The sequence below is a fragment of the Enhydra lutris genome, unplaced genomic scaffold (genome assembly GCF_002288905.1).
Source record: "Enhydra lutris kenyoni isolate GAN:26980312 unplaced genomic scaffold, ASM228890v2 scaffoldscaffold4, whole genome shotgun sequence".
In the NCBI taxonomy this organism is placed as follows: Eukaryota; Metazoa; Chordata; class Mammalia; order Carnivora; family Mustelidae; genus Enhydra; species Enhydra lutris.
The window spans coordinates 50,807,818-50,830,028 of NW_019154088.1; the positions used below are offsets into that span (position 1 = coordinate 50,807,818).

The window sequence follows — 22,211 nt, forward strand, 5'->3', positions numbered from 1 at the left end:
TTTGTGGTGACTTCATCCAATTTTTCTTTGATCCCAGGGTCTTAATCATTAGACCCTAAAGATCTGAATATTGCCAGATCAATTATTGAAACTTTCACAAGTTCCTCGTGCCAGCTGGATTTTCTGCCCTCATGTATATTATCTGTTCTAGTTTCCTGCTCACACTTGACCAGATGTAAAATCTAAGGCTAAACACAAATTGTTTTCTACTATGAATTCGCTTTCTTCATCAAATCAAACCCTATTACAGTTTTTCTTCTTGGTTTGATCTTTTTTTTCCCTTGGGCTGTTCCAAATTCACCCCTAACACATCCCACCCTGTCTTCATAGGCTTCCTTGATAACCTGGCCTAATTCTCATTTTGAGGCATTCCAGTCTTCGTACTCAAAATTATCCTTTCATTTTGAAAAGCATGAATATTATAGATTAATGTGCAACAAAATGAGTTTCTTGATTCATGACTTTATAAATGGATGACCCAAAATTCTCTGTAACATCCTCGTCTTTCCCTGGGCAAACGGACCAGGTACAGTTTTCTATTGAAAAATGCAATTTAAAGAAGAGAATAATTTGCACACGTGAGACAAGGATAAAGAACGATCAAATCATTCAAACCAAATGCAAGCAGCACGAAATCTTTAATATCTGTCGTCTCCAGCACCTGAGCAACTTTCCTTATTTTGTAGCTTGCAGCTCTGCTACTAAGTGCCTTTAGCCTAATGAAACACTTAGTAATGAATGAACTGGAGCTGCTGAGTTCAGCATCTGTTACAGGAAAATTACAGTGTAATAGTATGGATATCCCAGACATCTCCTTTAATAATAATAAAAAAGGATCATTCTCAAGTATTAAAAAAACAATTATTCTAAATTAAATAGGATGATGGCACCTTGTCTGTGGAATAATTTTCACTAGAACATCAGTCATGCTGCTCCGTAGCTGAGAACTATGCTAACCTTAGGTCCCATACACACCCATACACAGGTTCATAAGCTGCAGAAGTACATCAATTAGTAATTTATTCTCATGTTACTTTGTGTTTTTAAAATTTTATTTATTTATTTATTTATTTGACACAGAGAGAGAGCAAGAGAGCACAAGGAGGAGGAGCAGCAGGAAGAAGGAGAGGGAGAAGCAGGCTCCCCGCTGAGTAGGGAGTCCTGATATGGAGCTGGATTCCAGGACCTTGAGATCATGACCTGAGCCAAAGGCAGATGCTTAACTGACTGAGCCACCAGGCACCCTATATTCTCATGTTATGTTGTCTTTAAAATTACAAGTCATCTGGGGCACCAAGGTGGCTCAGTGTGTTAAGCCACAGCCTTCAGCCCAGTTCATGATCCCAGGGTACTAGGATCGAGCCCTGCATCGGGCTCTCTGCTCAGCAGCGAGCCTGCTTCCCTTTCTCTCTCTCTGCCTGCCTCTCTGCCTACTTGTGATCTCTGTCTGTCGAATAAATAAATAAAATCTTTAAAAAAATGATAAAATAATAAAATAAAATAAAATTACAGGTAATCTACTAAGTAAAAATTGTATCTATTGCAGGAAGGGAGGGGGATGAGAGGGATGAGGGTGCCTGGGTGACGGACACTGGGGAGGGTATGCGCTATGGTGAGTGCTGTGAATTGTAAGATTGATGAATCACAGACCTGTACCCCTGAAGCAAATAACACATTATATGTTAGTGAAAGAAAATTTTTAAAAAATTAGAAAATATTAGTAAAAATTGTTTCCAAATCTCATGTCATGTAGGTGAGCTAATGACATCAGATATTGTGTGCAATTTGTCTTCACTCTGCAACTTTACATTAAACCTACTTATTTTCTGTCCCCAGTGTTTAAATATTCTTTTTAAAAGAAAGCACATGAACAAGTATTTAGCCAACTGTCTGATTTCTCACCTGAAATGATAATTTAACCAGCTTTCAGATTTATCATCTGAAATGATAAATTTCAATTGATAGCACTTCAAACATATTTTTTTTATATCATGCTTTCATTTTTTTAAAAGCCAAGATGAAAATTATATGTGAATACACATGGCTAGCCACTCTGTTTCTTTAGACTTCGGTAAAAATTATTCCTGGATTATAAAGTATGGTATTTGGCAGAGGCTATATTTGCTTACTCTGCACACAATAAAGAAGTAGCATAATGACATATATGACCAGAACAGCTGATTCTATTTATATATTGATGAGAATGATGATATTATATGTATATGAAGCCAGGTCATATCTCAATTCTTCAAGTTCGTATCCTGTCAAGATATTCACTATAGGGCGCCTGGGTAGCTCAGTGGGTTAAGCCTCTGCCTTCGGCTCAGGTCATGATCCCAGGGTCCTGGGATTGAACAACCCCCCCCCCCCCCCCCCCCCCCCCCCCGCATTGGGCTCTCTGCTCAGCAGGGAGCCTGCTTCCTCCCTCTCTCTCTCTGCCTGCCTCTCTACCTACTTGTGATCTCTCTCTCTGTCAAATAAATAAATAAAATCTTAAAAAAAAAAAGATATTCACTATATTCCAAATTAAGCCTGACCTGTATGATGAGAAAAGAATTTGCCCAAAACTTTCAAATAAATCCTTAGAATGACATTTCTAGCAAGTCAACTCTTAAAAAAAAAAAAAAAAAAAAAGCATCATTTTCCTAACTTTAACACTCTGCTTTTTACACAGCGCTTTTCTCCCAGGAATCTGGACAAGTCATCATAAGCATTAGTTAATCCTCACCATCCTTAAGATGCCCACTCCCAGCGCACACTCTGAGGCTCAGCTGGCCACAGCGGACACTGTGGATGCTATAATTAGTTAACAGTTCTCCTAGGCCCAGTGCTCATGCTCATCCCCCGAGTTCATGTATATACCAGCGGATCTTCGTATCTCAGATCAAACTGTCTTGCAAAGCACTCAGGCAGGCACTTTGGCATTCACTCCTTACTAGACTGGGATCCCCAGAGCACCCTGTAAATATGGGGCCTAATCTTTGCATGGGAAAGGTTTTGCTTTTGAAAGTTTTAAACGGCATGTTTCTTAACTATTGAAACCAACAGGACACAGCTAATAAATTCAAGGTGTAGGAGCTAGTGTCCTGTGTAATTTATGCCAATGTACCCTATTTAATGCAAATACGTCATAGTGCATAGTAACCTTCTGCTTCTTAAAGGACCCAGAGCACTGCTATGTGAGATAACTGAGAAAAGCCTTTGGGAACATAGGCTCAGGCTTACCTTGCAAGGACAAAAAGGATAAGTTTGCCGCTCTTACTTCAGGATATTTAAGTCTTCTCTCTTGACCTCAGACAAATGAAGCATGTGCAGAACTGGTTTTCTCTCCTCAGTGCAGACAAGCTCCAATCTCTTTCTCTCTGTCAGTCAACTTTTTAACTTTACAGAGAACAGACTGCAGCAAACATGAAATTTAATATGCTTTATTGCAGTTTCTTGTCTGGCGATGTTTAGTGGGTGGATGCCCATTTTACATCAGTGTAATCAGAGGGCATACATGTTCTGTTCTGCTCCTCTCATTTACTGTTGCTTAATAAGCAAGTCCAAATATTGATGTCATTTACACTATTGTCATTTTTAGCAATCATAGAAAGATTGTTTCCAATCTTTGCAGTGTTGATATCAACCTGCTGAAAACAATACTGTTTTCCTCTACAGTTTTATTTATTTGAAGTGTGTCCCCCAAAGTGTCAAAGAGTATAAACAATTTTATACTTCTGATTTCTGTTTCCTTGGATGTCCAGAAAAAAAAAGGATCCATTTAGAGAATCATCAGCAATTGATGAGTGTGATTACATGAACTGTTTAGAGTAATCAGAATTGGAATGTAAACTTTATGTGGTATTAATTTGTATTGTAACTACTAGTGACGCGGCCCATTTTTTCATGGTGATAATTTAGCATTTGTATTTTCTCTTGCACAAAATAGTATTTCCAAAAATGTGGAATCTGATCTGTGAAATACTTTCTCTCACCCTCCTTTCCCTCCTCCGTCTCTATTTCTATTACTGTATCTCTCTCTCTTTTCAGATAAAACTATACAGCAAGTATTTTATGTGGCAGATGCTTCATTTAGGGACAGGATGATCGAAGGAAGACAAGAGAGGCAAGGTTCTCACCCTCATGGAGCTTTCTTTGCAGTGAGAATGTAATACATACACATACACACACAGAGAGAAAATTTCTTATAACTTTCAGTGAGGAACCCACTCTGAATCCTGTGCCCGAGCAGGCTGGATGGAGCGAGCTGTTCTAGAATGGCATGTCAGAGACACCTCACTGAAAGGGAGACACTGGAGTCAGGAACCGAACAAGAAAGCCAGCCTTGTGAAGATCTTGTGGCAGAAACTCTTAGACGGAGGGAACAGCAGACAGAAGAACATTCAAGGCAGGAACAAATATATTTGGTCGTTAAACAACAGAAGGAAGACTTGGGTGACTGGCATCTGGTTAAGAGGAAGAAAAGAGGCCAGAAGTGCCCTCAGAGAGATGGGAAAAGGCCTAGTCAGGCCAAAGCCGTATAGGACTGAAGATATGTGGGACAAAGGGGGGTACTATGGTTAAATAAGTTGACGTTTGACCTAAGTGAAGCAGGTTTCTCCCTGTGAGATTTTCAAGGGTTTTACAATGTGAACGCTCATTGTAAATATTTCCAAAAGGGTAACATAGTTCACAGGGTTTCCCAAGTATATTTGGTCACGACATTCTTTTTTCATAAAAAAGCTCTTGAGACTATTTTTTCAAAGAAAAGTTTTCAGGGAACACTGGCAAAAAGCAGGAGTTGACAGTCTGCTGCCTTCAGGCCAGATCCAGCCTGGGGCCTATTGCTGTATAAGCCCATGAACTAAGAATAGTTTTTCTATTTTTAGTATTTTTTTAAATTTAAATTCAATTGGCCAACATAGAGTATATCATTAGTTTTCTATGTAGAGTTCAGTAATATATTTTCAGTCTTTAAAAATCAAAAGAAGAATATTTTATAACATGTGAAAATTATATGAAATTCAAATTTCTGTGTTCATAAATAAAGCTTTATTGGGACACGGCCTTGTGCAGTTGTTTACTATTCTCTGTGGCTGCTTTTGTACAACAAGAGCAGAAACCTATGGTCCACAAAGCCTGAAACACTTACTATCCAGCTCCTTGCAGAAAAAAGCTTGCTAAGCTCTGGTCTAAAGTGTCTGTGTAGTTACAATTACTCTACTATAAATCTTCATATGGACTTTGGATTATAGCCATAATTTTTATATTTTATAGTAAATATTCATCAAGTACTTGTCCTAGTCATACTGGATTGTTTTGCCTTTTATATGTATTACATTTTGCTGTAAATTTTTTTAAAACCTTTGCATATCAAACCTAGTTTCTTTACCTTTAATGATACCCTCCATTTCTTAAATAGTGTGAGTGTGTGCTTCTTTAATAGGTTGGTTAATAGGCAATTCAATTTTCCTATACTTAAAAACATGATTAACTCTTTAATATGTTTAGACATATGTTTAATATGTTCGGAAAAATTAGTGTGATTTACACAACTCTATTAAATCATTTTTGCACAATATGCATTTAACCAAGTGGTACTTCTCAGTAATTCCTGTACCTACAACGATGTTGCTTCTAATTTGTCAGGTGTCAAGCTCTAACACTATCTTAAATCTATTTCCTAGGTATCTGCTTATTTCACTGATCCCTTTTTCTGTTGATGACCTAATAATGAGAGCTTCTTGTAATGGTCATTTTATAACATTTTTATATCTGCTGAGGCCAGTCTACTATTATTACCCTAAAACTAGAGGGAATATTCTTCCCCATTCATTGACCCTTCCGAATATCTTTCAAGTGCCATACAATACGTTCAAGGAGATTTTCGTATTACATTAAGTTAACCTAGGGGGCATTTTCATGTTCATCATGACATAATTTTCCCACCAATGCCAGACTTCTGCCTATTCACACACATATCTATGCCTTTTAAGAAATAAATAAAAACAATAGTGTCGAACATTACAACACAGGGATGCAATCAATTCTATTTAAATTCATATTTATTTTAGGAGACAAGTACCTTTCTGTTTAAAATTCTGGGTATTTGTATTTAATTATGTATGCATAACCTGAGTACATTTTCACATTCCATATTCTAGGGAAAATAGAAGCTCCTTCCTGACTCCTCACCTGGTTATACTCCCCTCCCCATAGCCATGCTGCTCTTAGAGAAGCCTATAAACTCTGTCAATGGGTAGAACCCTGCAGAAAAGACCACAGATCATTTTGTCCTGTTTGTCATTATCTTCCTCTAATATTTCTCTAAATTTACTGTTCTTAAAGTCACCGTGACTTGTCATACAACATGATTGATCATAGGGAGATACGGCAAGATTTGGATTCTCCCATAAATGCTCAAAATGTAATAGTTTCAACTCAAAATCACCGCTGGGCTTCTAGCAGCAAATCTTTTCCGATTTTTGTAACTGCCCCTTCTTATTGACAGAAACTATTAAAAGCTTAGTTTCTTCCCTCAGATCCCTGTGACTGATCCCCCAATTTGGAAATACTAGACACGTTAAAAGTAGCCCCAACGGATCTCGTGTGCATTCAAACCTCACAGAGTTCAATCTTCTAGAATGCTGAAAAAAAAAAAATGTCCCCTGTACTTTTAGTGGTGGGTCTCTAAGGTAGAGCATATTTGGTTAAAACAATTCATGAGCGCCTTCTGGAAAACCAAATAAATACAAATAAGTATACCAAATAAGTACAACCAAATAAATAATCACATATACTAGTTTAGGCTCTCAGGGACTGCGATTTAACTGCCTAAATGACTCAAGTAGAATGAGCAGGATAACCAAGTGACAAACATAATATCACGATAAATTTGTCTAATTCCCAAGCAGAGTGTCATCAGTATATGATTTATCTGGGTTTTTATTAAAAATAAAATGTTATGTCTGTAAAGAAGAGGAGAAGGGATGTGAGTAGGGTCTGTCTGTCTTCCTGAAGTTTCCACCTGTTAAGTCTACACTGAGTGGCCACACCAAACAATGACGCTTAGCAGACCTGTCTTGTCAACAACTATACGCTAAATCCTACAACTCTTCCATCCGGAAAAACTGCTCAATCTCAAGATAGATAATGAACAAAAGAGTCTGAGCTTTTGGAGTTTAGGGGAGGGGAAAGGTTGATCAAGCCCACTTAGCACACTCCTGAGATGTGAAAGACTATGGGAAAAGCGACTCTCCTTGTTAATGGTCCCCACCCCCTCCTTTCCAACGAAATGGAATGCTTTGCTATGCAAATTTGAGTCTGATCTCAGAGGAAGTGAAGGACTCAAGGTAGTAAAGGAACTCACCTTTTGGAGATAAATTAACTCTTTTAAGGTACCATTGAACAAATTACTTCTCCATGCTCTAAAAGTTCTCTTAGGGCCCTAAAACCTCAAAATCACCTGAGATTAGTTTGCTCCTTCAAGGGTCAGGCCTCCTAAAGAATGAGTCCCATTGGAAAAACATCTTTTGTCTGCCCTGGCTAAGGTACACAAAAGAAGCATGTGGAAATCACTCAGCAACTCGACATTTGTGTTTGACCCCAGCCAACTGGAATCTGAAGGTTGCAAGTGTCAAGGTCGGTTCTGAGCCTAGCAACCTCACTGAATAGGTTTCAATTTGGTAATTATTGTATGTAGATAATTCTGCCTCCCTGTCCCATGGTTCTCAGTTCCCAAGAAAACCCGTGCAGTCAGTCAGGGCAAGCAAAGGAAGGGCATCCACTGAGTCCAGCAGAAAATTGCTCAACCAGTGCTTTCTGAGTGTATGAGACAGCTCTTTAGCATGTCCTTACTTCTCTGGGTCACAACTGACATTCTCCAGAGAAGGCACATACTCCACAAATGACCAAATCAGGCAGGTACAAGTCCTCCAGTATAAAATTGTCTTGAGTCCTAGATGGTCAGGTAACCCAAGGAGCATTCTCTTTAGTAAGGGGACCACAACATTTGAGACTTAATGAAATCAGTAAGAATCTTAATGAAATTTGGAAGTTATAGCCAGACTCCTTACAATTACTTGAGGATAACTATGTCAGTTTTATACTCAGCCTACTTTCGCAAAGGAGGGAAGGCGATCCACATTACCATGCATATAAACTGTACATTGGAGATCTTGAATATGTTACGGTTATTACATTTTCTGAAATTAAGAAAAGCAGAAGGAAAAATAAAAGTATGAAGTTATGCAAATACACCAACAAAAGCTGAACGACAACAACAAGAGAAAAACATAAACAGTTGTTTTTGGATGATGAGGCTCCAAGCAAATTTGCTTTCTTATAAATTTCTTTAAAATATTTAAATACAGACTAGAAACAATAGAAGGAGAAAGACATGGTTGCATTTAAGCAACTAGAATGAGATCTTACAATGCACGTTGAATTCTGAGTCTAAAATTTCTGGAGGTGATGCTAATGCTTTGGGTTATATAGCTCTCATGAGTTCTTGAAATATACTTTTTCTACTTTGGAATCCTAGGCCTATTCAAGGGATATTGGGTGTATCCTTAACCATACCTGTTGTTATCCTTGAAAAACCGCTCTACACTATTTTTCAGAATAATCAACATAAGTTTAAGTCAACTTGAATTCAATTAGAAATTTTCTCTCCCTCTCCCCTACCCCCAATAAAGTACATATCTTTGGACTCTTCCCCGGAGTCCTACCTTAATTAAAACTGCTTTGAAAACAAATGACAAGGATTGAAAATTAAACCAGCATAAAGCTTAAGATGAACAGAGTTATACATTTTCTCAACTGAATTATGGGCAACTACGCACAGGAAGGAGTCAGTTGCTAGTACCAGAGGGACAGAGAAACAATTTCAGGAGTAAAGAATGGAACCCGGTATTTTAAACTCTCGATCAGTATGCCTTGGATCCCTAAGAAAATTATCTGCTGACCATGGGTTCAGTTAATAAAACTGAAAAAACATATTGCTGAGGGACTGACAATGAAACTATGCAAAACCAGAATCTAATTGCACCCTGACCAAAGGGGATTCAAGAACTTATGATTGGGGGTGGGGGGGGAGCTAGTCATTTTTAAAATATTTCTGTTAGAAACCAAGTTATAAAAGGTCAAGAGAGATCAATGAGATCTTTTCTTCAGAAACTGGGGCGAAATCCACTGAAACCCAGGCTTAAGAAATTCTTGTTAGTAACAAAACTCAGCAAATTATTGTTCTATCGTGTCTTCTTTTCTTCACATTTCACATTTTTGAAGTAAACATTTCTATAGTAATGAATCCTATAGTGTTATATTTTCTGAATAGTTCTGAACCACAGAACAGCATTTATATTTTCATTCAGGGCTCTTAGCGACTACTTTGAAGAGAGAGAAAAAGCAGAGACAATTGGAACTTGGTTTAGTTGATACCTTAGGTAAAGTGACTTATGAATTCTAATTTCAAATGGCTTCCTCAGTGACCAAATACTCTGATTTCTTTTTCCAGGCTTTACTAAATGTGGCCTACCTTGAGTTTTCTTAGTTATTTTTCAAACTTTCCAGTTTTTCAAGAATATTAGAGCAATTGACAATTTTTTTTCCTTAAAACCAGCCACTTTGCTTCATGGGCGACCACTGCAGTTTTGAATCGTGTATTTATTCTGCCGCTAAGTGTTGAAAACATGGGGAAATGGGGCCACAGGGGCTACATTTGTAACCACTCAATGTATTTCTAGTTTTTAGAATGATGATAGTTTATCTCAAATAATATGCCAGAATAATTCTGCATCAATTCTACCTCCGCAGTCCCCCAGTTACCCTAAATTCCTCCAGGGCGTACTAATAAGTTTCTGATTTCTCATGTAATATAGGGTCACCAATGTTGCTTTTGTATTATTCTTTTCATCTAAAAAAGAGAACGTGTGTACATTTTATACGATTTGCTGTGTCTTGAAGCAAAAGTATCACAGAACACAAAGAGTTTGGAGACTTGGGTCTCAAGCTTTATTTTCCTTGATTCATCGGCGGGGGGGGGGGGGGGTGTCACCAGTTTGAGCTCTGGACTTTGGATGAGGGCAGGGACGCTGGGCGTCCCTGGGAGGCCCAGAGGAGTTCAGCCTTGGTGCTGTCAAGAATTATGGGCTCGGCATCTAATTTCTGAAAGAAATCAGTCACCCATTCTTGCACGCCCTCGGCCTCTTCTGGTCTCCTTCCCTGCAATGGGGAGTCGTGGAGGCAATTCAGCGGGACCCCAGGGCTCTGTGCATCCCGAGGAAGCTGAGAGGACAGCCAGCGCGACCAGCCTGATGTCCGACCCTCTGTCAGGGGGTCTGTTCTCCCATGCTCCCAGTTTTATGCAGACCCACTGGGAGCGTTGTGCAAGCACAGCCTTGGTCGCTCGTTTTGCTTTCCGCCCGCCGCCGCGGAAAAGCCTAAAGATCTCGACCCTCCTTACGCCTCTCCACCCGGGTGAGATTTTTCCCCAGACTCCACCGCTCTGCACGGCCGCTTGACCCCATTTCACGTTAAATGTGCCGAGCACCCGCCCTTAGGACCCGCGTGCACTAATCAGATCCATCTGTCTTTGTAGAGCTTCACCTGAGCCCCCGGGCTCAGATCGAGGACGAGCTGGACGGTTGGTCAGCTCCGGGGGTAGGGAGTGGGGCCGGGGCTGGGGGGCGGGGGGAAGGGCTGAAATCTGCAGTCTGGCTCCGAGCGCGCTGCGAGGAGGGAGCCCGCGCGGTGCATCTGCCGCCCCGCCGCCCAGTGCCCGGTCTAGTCCCCGGCGGGTAGGACGCCCCCTGGCGCCCCCGCCGCCGCAGCTGCCGCCGGCCGGGGGAGCTCCCGGAGCAGGCGCGGGGCGGAGCCTGTGGGGACGGATCTTGACGTCGGTCCAAGGCCCGGTGATTCTTGGGGTCCGCCAGCGCCGCGGCTGCCCAAAGCCCTCTCAGTGTGGTGCTGCTCGGCGGCAAGGGGCTGGTGGAATGAAGCACGGTCAAGACAGAAAACAAAGTCAGCAGGTCCCCTGGCAGGTTCCGAGCGCATTATGCAACGAAAGCCGGGAAATGTGTGATGGGTTCCGGGCCCCGACTCCCTTCTCCTCTTCCCCTCTTTTTCCTTAAGCTCCTAGGAAGTCGGTTCCAGTTTAAAGGTTGGGCTGGGATCGACCGAGCAGCTCTTCTGATGTGCTTACGACTTTGCTGAACTCCTCAAGAGCGATTCTCCCTCCCCATCTTTCTCCTTTCTCTGGGGAAGAGACACGGGGTCGGGGGACGGGGGACGGGCGACGGCAGGTTGGATCCAAAAAACGTTGCCGAGTATCAGTCTACAGCTTCCATAAAGTACTCGGTCGAGCGTTAGTCCAAAATATAACGCTGAAACCTAAATTAAATCATCTCCACACACGTTCAACCCCTTATCTCCCCGGACCTCAGGACTATGACCTCAAACAGAATTTAAAGAGTTAAAGCTGGCCGTAGCTCGTTGTTTTTCATGCTAGCATTTGTGGCATTAGGACTATTTTGTTAACTAGGTATATGCAATTCACAGAATTTCACGGTAAATTCCCCAGACCAAATATTTGGCTGAACAAATAAACAACATTATCCATTCCTGAAAATAAGCCAGTAGAAGGAGGGGGAGGTTGTGGGGGGCAGGGTGTTGCTAGAAAGTGACCTGAGCCCGGCAGCCACCAGGCTCCGGATTCGCCCTCTTAGAATTTGTCCAAGCGCTAGAGATCTGCGGGTTCCTTTCCAATAACACGGACATTTCAGAAAGTTGCTGGAAATCGGGCAAAACAAATCGAGCCCGCCTGAGGGGAACCCATAATGGGCTTCCCTTAAATGATTTATTCGACCTCCATACCATTAATCAAAGGGGCAGCGACCTAGGGGGCTTGAAGAGGGAGAGAAGTATCCCTCTATGCAGGGAGTTCTGGAGGAACTGTGGAGTCTTGCTGCCTTTGCCTGGGGCTCTGATCTCCTCTCTCCACCTGCGCTCTCCGGGGAGCTGGGGCTTTGGCAACCGCTCCACTTCTATTTTTATTGGTTTCCACTAAGCTGCTCCTTTTGGAGGATTGTAGGACTTCAGTAATTAAAAACAAAAATGAGTCCTGCTTCACCTACCCCACCACCAAGAGCATACAGAAGAGTTGTGTACATGAATGCAGGGGGTGGGTGCACACCACACACCCCACCACTACCACTGGTACCTCCACCTTCATGAGGAAGAAACATACTCCTATCAGTCCACCTCACAAAGACAGTACGAAGACACAGCTTTTGTCCCAAACCTACCCGAGACTGTGCAGGGAAAAGTACACACATAAGAAATGAACCTAAGCAGGCCAAAATGCCAAGGCTGAATTTAGTTGCTAGTGGCAAGTAAGAAAAAGCCAAGGTCTCTTCCTCTGGTCCTCTTAGCTTTTATATACATGTCATTCTGGAGAGCCAATTCTCTGCCTTACTGGCAAGCCCCTAAATGAGGGATACTCAACATACTAGCATTTTCCTTTTGGCCCCAAATTGGACTTTTCTCCTTGAAGACATCCTGGCTCAGAAGAGCACATCCACTAGGTAACTCCCTTTCTGCCCAGCTCTAGAGGAGGGGAGCTGGCATTTGACTTGAGATTGCATAAAGGACAATGTTTTCACAGTGCCTACTTAGAAATTTTGACCCTTCAGTTTCTGATCCCATTGTCTTCCAGCCCAAACTGTTAGAATTTTGAACTGCATGAAGGCTTTCATGTGGGGACTAGGAGTCAAGGGGAAAAAGTCAAGAAGCACTGGAGAATTCCACCATGTGGAATATTAAAGTGTGGTCACCAAACTATTCGAAGGTAAGGCACATTATTTGTTCTATTGAATAAAACCCACTTCACCACAACCCTGAAATCCTGTTCTCTCTCTCACACACACACACACACACATGCACACTCACGTGCAAGTTAGTACATTGGTGCCTATCATGACTGGAGACACCGTAGGGTATCATAAAAGCTGCGGTGGGAGTTATTCCCTAGGGATGAGACTCTATCCATCACACTCAGCTGGGACGCACCTCTAACAGGTGAGCAAAAACAGGAGATGTACAAGGAGCCCAAAACTGAGTCTTTAATCTGGCCTGCTCCTTTCATCCCACTGTTTCTCCAAGGCATGTGTCATCCAGATGGGAGAGGATACTGCGTCCTTGTTAACATTAAATAGAAATGGAAAACAATTCATCCTGGCAATTACCATCTCTCTACCATCAGTTTACTTCCTGTTCCTCCAACTTAACCACCTCCAGTTACCACCCTCTGACTTCCAACCTGCCTCCAGCCCCTCCTCAACAGGAAAAAAAAAATCTAATTCAAAAGAGATGGGGCAGAAGGAAAAAGGATTAAAGAGAAAAGGAACAGTGTACCTTTAAAATAATGACTCATTTTATTTTTTCTTTTAATATGTAGTTATAAATATATTTTGTCAAAATATATGATCAATATGGTCAAAACATTTGCACGTAAAGTCATAAATAAGGTCAAGGTGAATGTTTAGGTTTTTTTTTCATTTCTTTCTTTTTTTTTTTTTTTTTTTTTAAAGATAGAAGTCCAGCTATAAGGAAGCAGTCTGTGTAGTGTGTGGGTGAGTGGACAGGAACGTGTGTGTCCCCAAGGACTGCCTGATCTCAGCGACACCCACATCCCTCTACTACCATCTCCTGATAATTTTTCAGTACCACCTTGTCATACTCATCCAGGTACAGCATGGAGATGGCACTCAGTTCGGTGGGAACACAACAGGCTTTGGGGATACTGGAGTTGACAGAGTTGACCAGGGTCTGCACAATGGCATGGTTGGTTGAGTTGAGGTGGTCGGCCAGTGGAAAGGGGCAGTCCCCGTGGCAGTAGAAGGCCTGGTAGCCTGGTGGGGCCACAATCCAGTCGTTCCAGCCCACATCGCTGAAGTCCACATAGAGCGAGTGGCGCCGGCAGTTCTTATTCTTCTTCCGGGCCCGCTGTGGATGATGCTTGGGGCTCCGCTTGGCCCTCTGGCGTCGGGTCAAGGCATGTCCACGGCCATCATGGCCAAAAGTGACCAGGAGGGGCCGGAGCTGGGCCCAATCCCCACTCCCTTGAGGTAACGATCGGCTAATCCTGACATGCTGGCCCTGGTGGGTCCGTGTCTGATGGAGGTGAGTCACCTCAATGGCCAGCCCGTAGTTCGGCTGCTTCTCCCGGGTCCAGCGAAGGACCGCAGGGCTCACATCAAAAGTTTCCCACCGTGTCACATTGTGGTGGACCAGTCTCGTGTCCAGTAGTCGTGTGATGAGGTGCCCACGCGCCACTTCTGCTGGGGGCTTCATAACCTCATAAATGTTTATTCGGTGGAAGCCCTGCTCCCAATCAGGGCCCTGGTTCACCTGCTCCCGGAAGAGTCGGAGCTCTGCAGAGGAGATCACCTCATTCTCTGGGATGCTACTGAGGTTAAAGAGGAAACGAAAAGCAGAGTTTTCGCTGGTCCCTGGGATGTTCTCCAAATGTTCTAGGCATAGTCGAGGAGAAAAAAGAAAAAGGGAAAAGGAAAAAAAAAATAAAAGCACATTAACTTTTTTGAGAAATCTAAAAGTCAAGAAATAGCTTCGGTCAAGAAGCTTTGAGTGATGGGTGCTGAATTCTGCTTACATAGTGAAAGCCCATTTGGGGAAATAAGCATATCTTTTAATCTGAAGGAACAGATAAATGGTCAGCTAGCAAACCAGCAAAACTTAGCTAGCATTCAGCAAGCACCAAAGACAGAAAGTATCTCCCAACCTCCTTTATATGTCTAATAATTTCCATGTGTCAACTCCTTACTCCACCACCATCAGACTCCCCTTTTAAAGCTCTCTTTGGCTTTGTGTACACAGTTTTCTTTACAAGTGGTTATAAAGAAAAAGGGGGGGCCAACAGAGCAGAGGCAGGAGGAAACATGCACACAAGTACCCTCTCCCTCTTCTTCCACTTTCGAGTATGTTACTAAACATTTCCCCAGTGATCTTGGAAACACAGAGCATGCCTTGTTGATCATGTTACAGAGGGGAAAATAAATTCCAACACAGTAATGATGCTGGTGGATTAATAACTCAGATTTACTTTGGAAAAGAAACATCCGCTAGGAAACATTCAGATCGGATTACAAGGCCCCTATTGAATAAACCTGACAAACACACAGCTGTAATATTAAATTCAGTAGGTGCTTTGAAAAAAACGGGCAGAAAACCTGGCAAAAAAGGCTTTGATATAGCAAAAACACACCACAGGGGCTAGCCCACGTCTGAGTGGTGTCATTCCCCTTCCCCCGAACCCCTCCCCTCTGTCTCCAAAAACTAAATTCAGCCACAGCTCTTGGAGGTAAGCAGCTCTGTTCTCCAGCGTCCAGGATTTGGGGCTTTGATGTAACCTGAACTCTTCTCCCCCAGGGCTTCCACGGCCCCACCAACCAGCCCTACTAGCCCTCCCCTGCCAGGGACTCTCCCCACAGACTGACCTTCGTGGTGGAAGCTCCTCACGGTGTTGGCCCTACTGGCGGGGCGCTCAGGGTATTCCAGACCGATGCTGTGGATCTGCTCTTCCTCCTCCTCCTCCCCAGACTGGAGCCGGTAAAGATCCCGCATGTAATCTGGGATGACGGCGCTCTTGCTAGGCTGCGGGCGGCGGCGCAGCCCAAACATCTGCAGAAGTGTAGCCTCGAAGTCCCGAAGGAGCTCATGGCTCTGCCCTGAGCGGCGTCCTCCCGCGTGGCCCTGAATCTCGGCGACTTTTTTCTTCCCCGTCTCAGGTATCAAACTAGCATGGCTCGAGCCTCCTAGCAGGACTTGGCATAATAAAACGACCATCAGCATTCGGTTACCAGGAATCATGGTGTCTCTGGGGAGGGGGAGGAGGTGGAAGGTTAAAGAATAAATAAACACCAATAACGAGAGAGAAACAGAGATGTCTCTGCATATGCATATAAGGCTAGTGATGGAGGGTCAAGATGTAAAACAGGTCAGAAAGATCAAGTTTGTGTCTTCTCCCTCACACACCCCCACCAGCACCAGCTGCAGCCATGCACGGCCTGAAAGTAGGAATTGCCCTGTAATTACTTGGTCTAACTTGTTTACAGTCAAATAACCCCAAATCAGATAGCCTCCATCCTGTTAATCTTTTTTTGTCCCAACTGCTATCTGAGCCATGATCTCAGCTTGGTTTCTTCAAGGATAAACAGTTAACATTGAGGGGGTAAAAAAGGGTGGGGGAGGGAGAACTAAAATGCCATCGCTCTCCACTTCAGACCTTCAGCCTCTCTCCCTTTTTCTCCACCCCCCTTCTTCCTCCGCCCTCGGAGCCCAACTTCCACAACTTCCAGCTGGTTCGGAGCAGGAGGGTGGGCGAAGACTCAGGGCGGCGGGGTCCAGAGGCTGAGACCAGAACGTGGTCTGGGAGCTGACCGAGTGAGTGGCTTGACGGTTTATTTTACTGTGGCTGATGAGTTTGAAATGCCCAGCAAAAAGCATCTGATCGCGCCCGCTCACTCACTCCCAGGAAAGCAGGGGGGGGGGGAGTGGGGATGGTTCCGAGAGAGACCTCTGTGAGTATTGACAAGCAGCTGGGAACAAGCACGGGGGCGCTGGGCGCTCCCCAGTTAAGTGTGTGTGTGTGTGTGTGTGTGTGTGTGTGTGTTTCTCCCAGAAAGTACAACCCCGGGCTGCGGACCTTTCATCTCTTTAGCCCCCTCCTGCTCCCCTTTCTTGCAACGCACACCATCTGAGAGTGCGAGTGGGAACAAGCAGAGCTTTAAACAAAACCGGTACGCTCAGAGCCCAGCGGCTGCCCGGCCAAGAAGAAAGCGACAGCGCTGCCAGAAAGCGGAGTGTGAACTCTGGAAAAAAAAAAAAGGTCCGACGGGAGCGACCCGAGGCGAGCAGGGGTGGGGAGGGCAGAGTGAAATCCCAGGAAGGGGGGGAAGGAAGAGGTGTCTACTCACTGACAGAAAACAAGGCATATAATAACAGTCCATGATTCTTGACAGCCAATCTTGAACAAACTTGCTGGAAAGGCTCAGAGGAGCTGCGGCAGCGCGTTGCTCTGGATGGCACTACGGAATGGCTCCTAAAATGAATATTTGAATATAATGAGACTCTGGCGCAGACTGGCTCTGTTTTTCTTCCAGCCCCTCTGAGTCACGTGAACGCAGAGGCCCCGCCCCGCGCACGGAGGAGCCCGCCCTTCCCGCGGCGGGCGGCGAAAGGGCGCGCGCGTCCTCCTCCCGCGGCCCCGCCCCCTCCAGGAGAGGCCAACCCCCGCGCGGGCCGCGGGAGCCGCCAGCCGTCCAGGAGGAGCTCCGCGCCGTACTCGGCGCAGCCCGCTGCCCGTTCCCGGGTGCGGTTCGCGGAGGCCTCCGTCCTCGCTTCTACCTGCGACGTTCTGTGCAGCGGCTCGGGCCCTCGCGCCAGCGGCCTGAAGCCGGAGGATCTGGGGCGCACCGAGGGGGCTGCGCCTCCAGCGCGAACATGGCTCAAATGGGGCCGGGAGCGGGGGCGGCGGCGTCTCAGCAGCTCAAAGCCTCACCAACCCAGGGGCACTTAAAAAGGAAAGCGCTGAGGGACAGACAAATACGCGCGCGCGCGCTCCCCGCCACTTCCTCCCCGGGGTCTCGGCGAGGCCAAATATTGCTCTCAGCGACAGCCAGTCACCCCCTGGCGAACTCCTGCGAGTGCTCGGACTAGCCGGGCTGGCGCTCGAGCTCCCAGCCGAAAGCAGCCGCCCCTGTCACGCACCCGGCCGGAGGGGGAAGTGTTAGGCGGAGATCCTTGTGGGAAACTGGGGAGGGAGCGGCCGCTCCATTTCGGAGAGAATCTCCGCACCGCGTCAGCCTCGGGGTCCACTCCGAGCAAAGCAAATCCCCAAAGAAAACGGTCCTCGAGCCATTCAAGGCGGAGGGGAGGACTCAAAAGGAGACGTCGCCGCGGAAAGGGCGCATCACAAGTTTCGGGTCTTAATGTCGCTGAGGTTTTACAGCTCCCGACCCGGCGCAGAAAGGAAATCCCACCGCGTTCCCAGGAGTCGAGAAAACCGTGAACAGCTTTCGGCCTGCGCTCGACCTCTGTGTCTGCGTCTCTCGCTCTCTTTCTCCAGATTGTCTTATTTTTGAAACCACCACTCCTCCCCCCCCCCCCCTGCCACTTCCTCCCCCCACCCCCTTCCTCCTTTGCACCAGCTGCAGAGTCGCAGCAAATATTTCTTCAAGAATCTTAACCAACCCACAGCTCAAGGAATTACCGGGATGTCCTGACTCTAAGGGAAGATGCTGCGTGCATGGGTCGTTCTGCACGGAGGCCTTCACAAAAACCTAACCCGCGCGACTCTGCCTCGGCCCCAGCCCGCCGCGGGGTCCCGAACCCCAGACTCCTGCTCCCAAGGCCACTGCACCCGCCCTCCCTTCCGAGGCTCTTTCAAGTTCCAGCCTCGGGTCTCTTCAGAGATCCAGGGCTCAGGTTGCCCGCCTCTCTCCCTCACAAATTTGGTTTTCTTCTTGGGGGCACGCGCGGGAAGCGTTTGAGGAAGAGTAAAGAAGCGCTTAGCTCTCCCTCGGATCCCCGGCTGCCCAGCGCTGCCCCACACCGCCGGCCGGGGAGTGGAGGCCGTGGGCGCCCCTGCGCGACCGTCGGCGCCGCGCGACAGCCGCGCCGCTCCGTGAGCCGATCTACGGTTTTCCCGCTCCCTCGCCACCGCTGGGACTGACTGCGAAGGGGCTGGGAGAGCAAAGAGGGGTGGGTGGGTGGGTGGGTTGGTTGGTTGGTTGGTTTTCAGACGCCTGGAACCCTAGATGTGCCCGGTGGGAAGCGCTGTAGAAGTGGGAAAAGCAGACGGAGAAGAGCCAGTCCCCGCGGGGCGAAGGGCCCGTGGAAGGGGCGGGCGCCCAGGATCTCTCCGACTATCCTCTGCCCCTAGGAATCTCCCCGGGCGGCGTTGGGAGCGCGCAGCTCTATAACCCGGGGGCCGGACTCCCCGGGTAGTGTTTCAATTTTGGATTTCGTAGGATTCGTCTCTAATCACGCAATTACCCCCTTCCCCATTTTTTCTTTGATTAAAAAAGATAAAAGCCCCAAAGGACGTCCGTCTCCAGAACTTTTTCTGGGGGGGGAGAGGGTGCCAGGGACGAACTCGTGGCGTTGTCCTTTCCTTCCCCGCCAAAGACTTCTCCCGACGCCGAAGTTTGCCCAGGGGGGGCCCGGGTTTCCCAAGTCTGTTTTTGGGGGGGGGGGGGGGGGCGCGGTTAACGTCTCACAAAGCTTTCAGCCCACAAACTGCGCTCCTCACAGTCCATCCACCTAAGCGGTGCGCAGGAAGCGGTTGAGGCCTTCGGCCCAGCTCTGGCGGGGAAGGGTCCGCAGGGACCCGGGAATTCCCGGACCTTTGACGGTTGGCTCTGGGTTGGGAGGACCAGTATAAGCCTCGGTGCGCAGGGCGTCTCTCCAGCGACTCCCTATGGGCCACGACACCGCAGGAAGACGCGTGCCCGCAGCGCCAGGCATCCCGACCATTGACCCTACAGACCCTACACCAGGAAATGATAGGGGAGAGGCTCCTTGGATGCTGCAAGTTCCAGAAAACAGCTTGTGGATAAGGCCCGTCGTGCAGCCTCAGTTCGCGTGCTCTCAGGGGCTCCCGCCGGCTGGGGACCGGGTCGGGTGACACTCGCCTCGACGTAGCCCGCAGCCCCTAGGGCGGCGCGTAGGCTCCGGAGGTAGCAGGACCGCGCTCCCGGCAGCAGAACCAGCCCTGGTTAGGTGTTCTTCCTCCACCTCGCGGTCCCTCGGCCCCCTCATACTGTCGGGACTTCGGAGCTACAGTCCTTTCTGTCTCGGCCCTTCCCGTCCGGGGGTCGCGAACACCAGAGCCCCCGCAACGCATTCCGCTCAAGACCTCGCAGTCTTTCCCAGCGACCCCCAACTAAAGGCTCCTCTTCTTCCCATCTCTTCTGCCCGGAACCTACCAAAGGTGAAAATCGCCCGGGGCCGCCGGAGAAAGTGGCCTCGGTAGAGGCAGTAGCAGCTGCGGAGGTGTCCTTCAGCGCCAGCATCCCTACCTCTAGCACCACCGTTGGGGGAAAATAGGCCACCTTGAGTGGGGCCAGAAGCTGAGCACCCCCGCTGTTCCCCCCCACGGATGCTCCCCGGCCCCCTCTGCCCGGCACCCCTCGCCAGGTAGCCTTGCTCACCATAGGTCCCTGCAGTAACGGGCTCGCCAGCAGCAACTCCTGGGGACCTCTGAACGGCTGCAGTGAACCTGAGCAAGGGCCGAGGACTGGGGTGCTGCAGGCTCGAGACGGCGCGGATGGGAATCCCATCAGGGAGAGAAGCGAGATACTCAGCCCGGAGCAGCGTCTCAGGCTCCCGTCCCTCCGCTCGGATGCCACACTCACCTAGCTTCCGGGCAGGGCTCCGCTCTCCTTCCCTCCCTCCCTCCTCCTCTGCCCTCGTGCATCTTCTCCTTCCCCCCTCTTTCCCTCGCTCTTTCTTTCTTTCCTTCCTCCTCCTCGTCCCCGGCAGCCCCTCCTTTCTTCCCTCCGCCCTCGCTCGCCTCCGTTCTGGGATGGGAGCCCCGCCCACATCCTCCCATCCAGCCGCCGGGCCTCGCCTCGCAGGCCAGGGTCCCGGAAGCCCTGGCTGCTCCTGAGTCTGCAGCTGCTGCCCTGGCCGGGACGACGCTGCTTCCAGCTCGGGGAAGCAGCCGGGGCTCACCTGGGGACCACGTGCAGAGGTACTAGAAAGCATGCACCGACTAGTCGCCGTACCTTCCAAAAATACCCATGGGAGTCTGGGCTTCCCCGAGTTTAGAGTAACTGCTGCCCAAACTGATGATTAAAACACTGAGTAATCACCATTTACCCCAAGTAATTAGAGATAATGAAACACCTCTAAAATCAGGTTATGGAAAAAGGAGCTGTTGGATTGCTTTAAAGAGTGGCCTTCCACAAACTGTTAAAGGATTTCCAAACAGTGAGAAACAGGCTGTGCGCAGAACTGTGTGCTCTAAGAGGTACTTCTTTGGCTATCGAAAGGTGACTTTCCTTCCAAAACATTGTTTTCTTTTTTTTTTTTTTTAAGATTTTATTTATTTATTTGACAGAGATATCACAAGTAGGCAGAGAGGCGGGGGGGTGGGGGGGGAAGCAGACTGCCCTCTGAGCAGAGAGCCCGATGCAGGGCTCGATCCCAGGACCCAGAGATCACGACTTGAGCCAAAAGGCAGAGGCCTAACCCATTGAGCCACGCAGGTGCCCCCCAAAACATTGTTTTCAATGCTTCTTGTGGAAAGCCTTGGCGATGACCCTCAGAAATATGGCCCCAACAAACAGTTGAGTTTTCCCCTCCCACCCCAGGCCTAACACTTTTGAGGACAGTGGTGGCATGGAGACAGGCTGGGGCCATGTTTTTACAGTTAGAAAAGCCTGCTTATTATCACTCAGAAACCCTCTTAAGAACCACCACAGAGGTCATTTTTGTTGTTATTGTTGTTTATTTGTGGCACACCTGGGAATACTTAAACTCAGCAAACTGACCTTCTCAGGAGTTAACCAACCACCAAAGCAGCAACCTTTTTGGCCACAGGGAGACAAGAAAAGACACCCTTTGTTCTGTTTTTAAAGGAAGAAAAGGGTGAGGCGTTGGCCCTTTCTTACACGAAAGTGCTAGTAATCATATTAGCAGGGAGGTGGAATGTGTGCTTAAAACCTTCCCAAACAGGAGTTAATTTCACACGGTGTCTCTCATGCAGCAGTGCGGGAGCTATCAGCATCATCTCCCTGGTTTACAAACAGGGAAGAACAACCAGGTTAAAGGATCTTGCCCAGAGCCCTAAAGTAAATCACAGGCTCTGCTTTGGACTTCTGAGCTAATACTGCAGGGCGGGGCTGAGGGTCACAGCCCTGAGCTCAGGGTAGACCAGGGAGTGCTGGAGGACTGTGCCTTTTCTGTTCGGATTTCTTACCCTGGGATAGCTACTACTCTTCACTGTCCCAGCAAAACATGTAGGTCTTTACTTAAACAGGTATCCGTCCTAGGTACCTCATCTACAAAGACTTTTACATTAACACACCTTCAATATTTAGAAAACAGGAACTACCTCCTATGTGGAACACAGATCACCAAAGTCTGGAATTAGATGAAATGGGGGGAGACACACAACTGTGAGAGCAGGGCCAAGGCATCCTGCC

The 22,211-nt window shown here is 47.1% G+C and overlaps 1 protein-coding gene across 2 annotated transcripts; it reads right to left on the minus strand.

Annotated features, from left to right (window-relative positions):
* Nucleotides 1-13,157: 13,157 nt before the first annotated feature.
* On the minus strand, nt 13,158-20,479 carry LOC111162047 (bone morphogenetic protein 4). 2 transcript variants are annotated; one of them, XM_022526244.1, is made up of 4 exons: nt 20,214-20,405; nt 16,977-17,101; nt 15,498-15,877; nt 13,158-14,513 (listed from the first exon to the last, which is right to left on the minus strand). In XM_022526244.1, the coding sequence occupies exons 3-4, from the start codon at nt 15,868-15,870 to the stop codon at nt 13,657-13,659; spliced, it is 1,230 nt and encodes a 409-aa protein (XP_022381952.1). In that variant the 5' UTR covers nt 15,871-15,877; nt 16,977-17,101; nt 20,214-20,405; the 3' UTR covers nt 13,158-13,656. The 2 variants fall into 2 exon arrangements, with proteins under 2 accessions (XP_022381952.1, XP_022381945.1); XM_022526237.1 differs by lacking the exon at nt 20,214-20,405 and adding an exon at nt 20,418-20,479 and having other exon boundaries at nt 13,560-14,513; nt 15,498-15,824.
* Between the last annotated feature and the right edge of the window lie 1,732 nt (nt 20,480-22,211).